Source organism: Drosophila erecta, unplaced genomic scaffold (genome assembly GCF_003286155.1).
Source record: "Drosophila erecta strain 14021-0224.00,06,07 unplaced genomic scaffold, DereRS2 tig00000283-arrow-arrow-pilon, whole genome shotgun sequence".
NCBI classification, from domain to species: Eukaryota; Metazoa; Arthropoda; class Insecta; order Diptera; family Drosophilidae; genus Drosophila; species Drosophila erecta.
The window spans coordinates 1,488,024-1,497,070 of NW_020825217.1; the positions used below are offsets into that span (position 1 = coordinate 1,488,024).

The 9,047-nt window shown below is 50.9% G+C and overlaps 2 protein-coding genes across 2 annotated transcripts; one reads left to right on the top strand and one right to left on the bottom strand.

Moving 5' to 3' along the window:
* Positions 1-4,434: 4,434 nt before the first annotated feature.
* On the bottom strand, positions 4,435-5,049 carry LOC6555639. The gene is made up of 3 exons (XM_001982486.3): positions 4,880-5,049; positions 4,624-4,818; positions 4,435-4,567 (listed from the first exon to the last, which is right to left on the bottom strand). Exons 1-3 carry the CDS (start codon positions 4,983-4,985, stop codon positions 4,506-4,508), a joined length of 363 nt encoding a protein of 120 aa, XP_001982522.1. The 5' UTR covers positions 4,986-5,049; the 3' UTR covers positions 4,435-4,505.
* Positions 5,050-5,196: 147 nt separating this feature from the next.
* Positions 5,197-9,047, top strand: LOC6555640 (BTB/POZ domain-containing protein KCTD5). Its single transcript, XM_015153308.2, has 5 exons — positions 5,197-5,820; positions 6,368-6,553; positions 6,611-6,676; positions 6,741-6,925; positions 7,256-9,047. The coding sequence occupies exons 1-5, from the start codon at positions 5,635-5,637 to the stop codon at positions 7,266-7,268; spliced, it is 636 nt and encodes a 211-aa protein (XP_015008794.1). The 5' UTR covers positions 5,197-5,634; the 3' UTR covers positions 7,269-9,047.

The following is a 9,047-nucleotide window of genomic DNA, read 5'->3' on the forward strand; positions in this document are numbered from 1 at the left end:
CAGCTCCCGCTCCTGCGGATGCCAGCCCCAACGCGAAGGACACGAAGTGGGCTCGTATTTCCGCTGGAGCGAGCGCGGTGGGGCATCCGCAGCGGCCACCGAGCACTGTCAATGTCACAGAGAGAGAGGCATTGACTTGGTTTCGATTTCGATTTCGTTTTCGTTTCATTTCGGCTTGTAACACGCCCTCCTGCAGCGTATACGTAATATCCAGCTCTCGCGTCCGAAGCTCTCTCGCTCTCTCAGTCCGCTCTCTTCTGGATGCTAATCGCATGCCAAGCCCATTGGCGTGGTTGCCACCCGGCAAAGTCTAAGTCATCAATCTGTCAACCCTCAATCACGCCTATTTCGAATCTCCCCAGGACATGGCAGCAGGCATCCTTGTATTGAAAAAGAAAACTTGTCAAAGCAGTATTTGGGATTAGTTCGCTAACTTCAAATTGCTTGGGTATTTTATGTCACCAGGGTGATTGTTTTCGATACTTCCGCATTGCGAAAATCGCGTTGGGAATTGCAGGGCGACAATCCCACGGCATCTGGCAACGCCCGGAGTGCTGCCTTCGGGACTTTGCGTCTGCGCTGCTTTTTGGAGAGCAGAAGAAGGATGCTGGGGTTGCAGGGCGCATCGGGGTGGAGCAGGTCTACTGGGTCTTGCCTCGACCTCAACTGTTGGACCAGTAGACTGCTCCGCCGTTCGACTGCTCCACCGTTCAACTGCTCGAGAGGTGGACAAAAACCACGTGTTGATTTGTTTTGATTGTGCGCACTCTGTGCGATTCCGCTCCTGCTACTGCGACTGCGACTCCTGATTCTGATTCAGATTCCGATTCAAACTCTGATGCTGTGGCTAAGGCCCAGGCTGCCTTGGCTTTCTCTAGCTTTGGCTTCTTACGCACGGCGTCACCACTTGCCAATTGAATGTTAAGCGGCATGCTCCCTGCGCAGCCAGGCGGCAGCAAAGGAGCGCCAGGACTTGGAGCCTAGTACATCCTAGTACCTCGCCCTTGCGTCGGCTAGCAACCGTGGTGCGTAAGGGATAATAATGGGACATATAATAGGACTGGATACTATTCGATTTTAAGGCCAGTCTTTAGCGGGCTCCAAATGAGTGAATTTTGGATGCATTCCATCTCTGAGAATATTGCCTGATGGACGCCAACCTATGGCTGAATTTGCATCCTGCCATGAACAAGAACGAGTAACCACTGTGACCACGACGCTCATCGCGTGCGGTGTGCTTCAAGCGCTGACAGATTTGCTTCGGCTTTCGGACTCGTCTGGGCTTGGTTTCGGCCTCTCGGTTTCGTCTTAGATTTCATGCTGCTTCCGCTCGCCAGAAACCAAAGCGGCGGGTAAACGCTTTGTGGCATTCCCTGTTCCCGCCGCCCCTGCCATCCAAAACCCGTCGAGCTCCCAGGCGCCTTTGTCGCTTTTTGTGGTCTTCGTCTGTGGCTGCGGCTCTGCCTAACTTGCCAAATTAATAAATTGGCTGTAAAAACGCACAGCCCAAAGAAGATAGCGACGTGTACTCCTTGATTAGATTTGAATGAGTGGGGCGTGGGAGCGCTCTCTATGATAGATGATTGGGGGTTCCTGCTCCTGCTCCTTCTCCTTCTCCTGCCCGGCTCCTGTTTCTGCTCCTGATTTCAAATAAGTTCAGCTTCTGTTGCTGGCTTCGATCACCTGGCCGGGATGTTGGGGGCCTTTGATGGATGCGAATGCTATTCGCTCGCATTGGAAACTCGATTAATAAGGCTAGCTGATGATTTTGGGTTCCTGGGAGGAGGTGGGCGCGGAGCTTTGAGCTACTTCTGCCACTGCCACTGCCTCTGCCTCTGCCTCTTGGCTTTCACTTCATATAATTTCGTTTGCATTATATTCCCTTTTCGAACATAGTGAGCATCTGTGTGAGTATGCCTGCAAGTCTGCCTGCTTGTGTGCGTGTGTATTTAGTAAAATTTTGTTTGCCAGACGCTGATTTCATTGGGCCGATGTTGCCTGCGAGGCATCTCTGTGAAGTCGGGAATCTGAAGTCTGAAGGGTTTTTCCCCAACCCCCCACAAACCCGCCCCACCCCGCTCCCCTCCCGCTGCCCACCACTATATCAAAGCGAACACACGCACAACAAAGTCGAGCGGGAGGGAGAGAGCCGAAGTGTGTCAGAGCGAGAGTTGGCCCATCAAAGTTTGGCAAGGCTCGAAGCATTTAAAAAGACATTTCAGCCATGCTCCCCGAACTCCCTTTACTCCCTAGACCATGACCCTACAGACAGCACATACAGAAATCTGAATTTCGCCGATTCGGAACATGGGAAACCACGTTTAAAGTAATTTTCCGCAACATTGGAGGTCGCTCCAGGACACGGAAAAGCCCGCACAGGACGTGGGTCAATTAGGCGAACCCTGTAAATGCGATCTCCCAGCTATCGCTGCCACACAATCTCCCCCAAGTGCAAACAGCGCAAGAGGGGCAAACTGAAATCAGAAACAGCAATAGGATTGGGAGCCAGCGGGATGACCAACTGCATCCGAGGCTGGTTCGACAAGCCCGCTTCCCAAATCCGCAATTAGATCTCTGCCCGGGCCACACCCCTCAATCTGGCAAACGAAACAAATTCGGGACTTAATGACATTTCATTTCCCCAGTCAAGCCCGGAATTAGATTGCTATTGTGTGCCAATTCATACCCAGGCCCGTTCCTTCCTCGCACGCGAACATTTTCCATTCTCCTGCCTGAGGTTTGACATGGTTTAATTTTTGATTGGCTTTTAAACTCCTGCAAGCCTTTATTCAAATTTAGTTGGCTTTCAAAATAAAGTCGTGTCTATGCCAACGCGGTGTGTGTATTCCTAGCCCTCCCCATAATTAAATGTTCCTTAATTTTGAAATTTGCACATCAAACAGCTTAATGCTTACACGCTGATTCCCTATTATTCGCAAACAGGTTCCGGTGGGATTATCCACCCCCGCCTGCATCGCCTGTCAGGAGTGTTCTCTTCGCCACAAATTAAAAGAGGCACCGCGCCAACGATTACTTCACACGTCATTCGATTTGACATTCGATTTGATGGCATCTGTCGCTGACAACAATCAGCAGCAACAAAACCCAGTGTTCCGCTGGAGCACCATCGTCATCATCTCATCATCATCCTCATCATCGTCATCATCGTCATCATCACCATCACCATCACCACGCCATCACCACCATCAACATCTTCTCGAGCGACACACATCTGAATGGGCGCGTGGGCGTATAAGCGATATCACCACTTGGTATTGAATAGGCGCAGCTATTAATTGGTTCATCACAGCGCAGCGTTGCGGTAAGTGGGGCATAAAATGTGCAGATCGAGCGGCAATCACTACCAGTGGCAACACTAGTAATAACGCCGACAGAAATCAGATTGAAGAGCTGAGCCAAGAGCTGAGTGAAGTGGGCTGGCGATGGAGGGCGGAATAGTGACAACATCATTTACGTGTAGTTTACACTTCTTCAACGCTGCCTCCGTTGGTCTCTGTGAACTCCCTCGGGGGCAGTGCTCCGGTTAAATCCGCATGCACTTGCCACAAACATGACAGCCTTCAATCCCACCCGATGCGCAAACACCCACCACCCCCATGCTTTGTATTCAAATTAAGTACGTGCCGGAGGCAAGTGCACAAATAGCGAAAATAGTTGGCTGCCATCAGCATTTCTGTCCGCTTAATCAGCCACGGCGCTCTGGGCCGGTAGGGTTCACTTCTCAGGTGGGTGTGCATGGGGTGCACGGAGGCACGGATGCCTTCTGGTGGTGACACGTTCCTCAGTGGCCATGCAACTTGTGACTTGCCCATGACAGCTACATTGACGTCTCTGCACAAAGCAGGAGGGGCTCAAAGATAGCAGCAAGAAAAGAGCAGTCCGATGTGCCTGTCAGCTTCTGTTTGGACAGGCAGCCTAGCAGGAAGGTCTCACCTGAGTCCTAGAAAGACGAAGCAGAAGGGGAGTGGAGCGCAGCGGGCGACGGAATTGACTAACTGGCCTCAAAAGCACGCACACGCCAGCAGACATCCCCATCGCCTCCTCCCAATGAAATTCTCCTTTGGCTCCCTAATGCCTCGCTTTCCTTTGTGCTGCTCAGATTTTTCAGCCTCTGTCCAACGAAGAAATTACTCAAGCCTGCTTCTAATGTCCCCCAGCAGCTGTGGAGGTTATCCCAACATCGTTACCGTCGTTATCCCAATCGAATGGGGAGCTTCTTCGCCCAAGCTCATTATATTTGATTCGATTTCGTTGACAACAGACATCCTTCCGCTCCGAGCAGCTTCCTGTCAACTCTGCGACTCCGTATTAGCTCTCGCCTCTTTGCACCTACGTGTGCCGCAACGAAGCTGCGTCATCCACCACGCCCACATGCGCCCAATTAGGCCCAAGTCAAAACAAGATTTGCGGCGATTCGGTTAGTTGTTGTTTATGCCAAGTACGCCATGACATCAGCTCGAAAACCAGCACCAAGTTGCTATACTTCAGTCCGCCTGCGTGGCTCGGACGGCCTTGACTTTGGCCTTCTCCAGCTTCTGCGACTTCACTGCGATTAGATAGGCATCAGTGGAGGATCGGGTACATAAGTAAAGAGAAACCCACCTGTGATCAGGACATCCTCGTCATCCTCGCCCACACCCACGCCCACGTCCTGGCCCTTCTCTGTCCGCTGGAGCACCTGTTTTCGCAGCTTGCGAAGGTAGGCCGCTTTGTATTCCTCGCTGGGCTTCCCACCTGCTCCGTAGCTCACCTCCAGCACTGTCAGCGGAATCACAGTGGAGGAGACGGGCACCAGGTCTGACAAAAAGGGCAGCATAATAGTGGGCGACACAGCAAGCCTTTTATTTTATTGACCAACCTGCCTCGTATTTCTCTTCAGGATTCAGTTTGTACAGCATCGGAGAGGTGGAGACGCTGGCACAGACCAGCAGCAGAACGAACAAGCGCGGCAGAAGATCGGTCATAGTGGTGATGATGGTCCAAAAGCCACGCACAAACTGGTCTCTCGACTAACAAAAGTTTAAATTTAAATTTGAACAACTCACCATGGGCGGCAACTGAAAGTATCGCACGTCTGCAACGATACATCGATAGTCAATGCACAGTTTATGTTACCGAGCACACACACCGACCTAGCGAGGGCACACACCGACCGCCGTTCGATATTACGGCACCAAACGGCCGAAAGAGCCCGATAGACACAGGAAAATAGGGCCTCCGTTACTGCAGGCCCGATGAGCTCAGACATCGGCAGACGCATGCTATCGATAACGGTCTTGTTTATTAATGAATTAATTAGTTAGTCGAAGTTAACTAAAAAAAATACGACAAGCAGCAAAATCAGCGAAGTCTGCGTGCCCAAGTGGAGTACCCCAACGAAAAGAGGCAGCGCAAAAGTGCAAGATCAAGACGCAGTCGAAGGCCAGGCAACAAGGCACAGCAACGCAACAAAGACGCAAGCGAAGAAGAAAAGCATGAGCTGAGGCTGTCGTCGCCAGCAAGCAAGGGAATCGCGCGGACAATAAGAGCAGGACAGGAGCAGGGCAGGAGCAGGAGCACCAAAGGAGCACCAACCCAGCGGAGCACCCGAACCGCAGCAGCGGCACCACCACCATGAGCACGGTGTTCATAAACTCGCGAAAGAGCCCCAACGTGCTGAAAAAACAAGGCACCGACCAGTGGGTCAAGCTGAACGTGGGCGGCACCTACTTCCTCACTACCAAGACGACGCTCTCCCGTGACCCAAATTCGTTCCTCTCCCGTCTGATTCAGGAGGACTGCGACTTGATATCGGATCGGGTGAGTGTTCCGTACCCCATGTGCGCACATGGCACGTCCCCAGTGAATTCAGTAGCAGCTCCGTAAGTCCACCCCAAATACCCGAAAAGTGCGCACATGACCCAAAGCAGGTCATGCAGCTTCGGGGGTGCCGGGGATTTGGCCCAGGGGTCGGTGGCCAGGAACAAAGTGCCACAAACAAGCTGCCAAGAGCCCAGAGAGCGCGAGAGAGCGTCCTACATAAACTGCAGCTGCAGCCGAGTGTGCTAGTTTGCAGTGTTGCCCCCAGAAGGTCACCCAACCCCCTCGAAATGGGGCAGACCAAATAATCATCATGACAATAATTATAACATGAACACGGACAATCGACAAACAAACATTTCAATGACTCCCCAAGCAGCGCGAAATTCCAGTGGCAGGGGCACACTGGCACATTCGCTCTGACTGTTCCATTTTTGTATAAATAAACAGTGCCCTGACCCCTCTTACCACCGTCGATGCTCAAAAAGCTTTGCAACCCGCTGCCCCATGACTGAGTGTACAAAACTAATCACTGATTCGGTTACAGGACGAGACAGGAGCCTACCTAATCGACAGAGACCCCAAATACTTTGCACCCGTGCTCAACTATCTGCGCCACGGCAAGCTGGTGCTCGATGGCGTCTCCGAGGAAGGCGTCCTGGAGGAGGCCGAGTTCTACAACGTGACGCAGCTGATAGCGCTGCTGAAGGAGTGCATCCTGCACAGGGATCAGGTGAGACACCCTCCCTCCGCAGCCATATCTCTGCTAATCCGTGTCAATTTTTTCCAGCGACCCCATGCGGATAAGAAGCGCGTTTATCGTGTGCTGCAGTGCCGCGAGCAAGAACTAACCCAGGTAGCGCGTTGATTTAATGGAACGCACCACACATCTAATCCGATCATTACTCCTTATTTTGCAGATGATCTCAACGCTGTCGGATGGCTGGAGGTTCGAGCAGCTCATCAACATGCAGTACACGAACTACGGGTCCTTCGACAACAATGAGTTCCTGTGCGTGGTCTCCAAAGAGTGTGGCACGACGGCCGGGCGGGAGCTGGAGCTGAACGACCGGGCCAAGGTCCTGCAGCAGAAGGGATCGCGAATGTAAGCCAATCGCAGGGCGGCGACAACACGCCCTCTCGCTCTTTTTCGCTGTTTCCCTGCTGGCGCCCGTTTTGGGTGTGCTGTCTTATGTGACCAATAGATATTGGTGCCGAGTATTTGACAGCATATCGAAGGCCGACAAGCATATACACATGTACTCAATGTCCAAACGGAATTAACAGTGGACTTGCTCTGCTGCGCTACGTTAGCAACGCACAATATATTAAATGTAGACCATATTTGTACATAGGAGTTTTGTATGCTCTAGAACTGTAGTACATTGCCTGCCCTGTCTGTGACTTACGCTTTTTTATCTCTGTTTAATTACAGTCTTGGAATTTAATCGCGCTATGTATTCACATACAACCCCTGAAAATTGAAATACCGAACTCCTTTTCATCAACAAACAACTCATTCCCAATCAGTAACACCATCAGCCATACCGACCCAACACAAATTGGATGCAGCCAAGGAAGCCCGAGCCACAGCCACAGCCACATCACCCACCACAAGCCACACCACACGCGATCAGATCAGACTCAGCCACAGGCACAGGCATAGGCACAGATCACCCACCAAGATCAGCCGGAATCACCAAAGCAGAGCCCGCAGGGAGACTTCGCTTCATTTGCATTCGAGACAAAGTTAACAGGTACCACTGCGATTCGATTCTCGCCCTCGTGGCCGTTTTGCGCACTGTACGAAGTGTGTGCGGGCGTGCATGTGTTCAACTTGTAGTAAACCAGATAGACCCGACTGTACGAGAAACAAGAAACCAGCCCTGCTTCGTTGCGCATTGCCCCATAGCCAGGCTGCTGAATTAGAGTCAGCTTCGAGCTTCAGCTTCGCTTCAGGAGGCACGCGCGAACCAGCCAGTCTGTCAGTCAGTCAGTTAGCCAGACATTTAGCAGAGGATCCTTCCGAGCCGCTGGGCTGCTCCGCTGCTGGACTGCTGGACTGATGGAACACTCAATAAGCTAGGTATATACACATTTAGCGGGAGTTTGTAGGGTTAGTCTTAGTAGTTTTTATCGTGCTTACAATAACGACCCTGACGACGCAGCGGACACTTCGCTGGAGCAGTCGCGATTCCCTTGGTTAAGCACCTAACTAACTTACAGTACCACACTAGGTTCGAGCTGCATTTACGTGTCCGATCCGATACCGATCCGATACCGATACCTGCGATACCAGGCCCTCTGCACCCCAAATCCGAGTCCCCCGGAATTCGCAGAGTTTCTGCGCATAGTTCTGCTCCGTAGTTCTGCACTACTGATGAACTGGCGAGCGGTAAGAGCGTGCGTGTGGTCCGTTTTGTGTAGGCCCGGTTTTACTACCTTGAGCTTTATTTTAGAAAACGAGCAAGGCGAAGATCAACTTTAGGAAATCAATTGAATCACGACTGAATTTATGTGAACTTGCACTCAAAGAATATACATACATGCGAATACATGATAGTGAAAAAAGTTTAACGAAAATGAAAACCTATCCGGCGACGTTTTGTACAGACGCATGATATCTATAATAAGATAAGTACTACATGAATGTATATAATTTTAAATAGTTACTAATTTTTACACGAAAAAGAAAACAAGCGAAAATTGAAAATGATCCAGAACGTCGCCACCTACTCGTACCCATTTTGTATCCATTTTGACTTATTTTACGAGCACGGCTGGTGCAGATTATATAGAGTATAACTTATGCTTACGAGGATTATTTCGACGAAGAACCTTTACACTAGCAAGTAGTAGAACCGCAGCGCCCGTTTACGCCGGACGCAGTGTCCGGCATTTAGCAATACAAAGAAAGGCCACTGCAAGTTAATACAGTCACGGCGACAAGTACAGATAACCCCTAACTCTAACAATAATACGATAGCCTAACCCCTACTGTAACTCCATAAGGATGTACTCACACCCCCTCTACACAGCCTGTATCCCGTACCTTGTACCCTGTACCCTGTATCCTGTATCTTGTATCCTGTATCCTGTACCCTGCAGAGGCGGATGGATGGAGGCGCCCAGATCGCAGCTGCCGCTGGAGCTGGAACGGATCCTGGATGCTCCCCCACATAATATAAATATATATGAATAAACTTGGAACCCTTTTCTAAAAAACA

Excerpts from the sequence above, each read along its gene's own strand:
- LOC6555639 (XM_001982486.3), bottom strand. The coding sequence starts at position 4,985 with ATGACCGATCTTCTGCCGCGCTTGTTCGTTCTGCTGCTGGTCTGTGCC. Across the intron at positions 4,819-4,879 it reads TGAAGAGAAATACGAGGCAG|ACCTGGTGCCCGTCTCCTCC; the intron begins GTTGGTCAATAA and ends CCTTTTTGTCAG. Across the intron at positions 4,568-4,623 it reads CGAGGATGTCCTGATCACAG|TGAAGTCGCAGAAGCTGGAG; the intron begins GTGGGTTTCTCT and ends ATCTAATCGCAG.
- LOC6555640 (XM_015153308.2), top strand. The coding sequence starts at position 5,635 with ATGAGCACGGTGTTCATAAACTCGCGAAAGAGCCCCAACGTGCTGAAA. Across the intron at positions 5,821-6,367 it reads GCGACTTGATATCGGATCGG|GACGAGACAGGAGCCTACCT; the intron begins GTGAGTGTTCCG and ends ATTCGGTTACAG. Across the intron at positions 6,677-6,740 it reads GCGAGCAAGAACTAACCCAG|ATGATCTCAACGCTGTCGGA; the intron begins GTAGCGCGTTGA and ends CTTATTTTGCAG.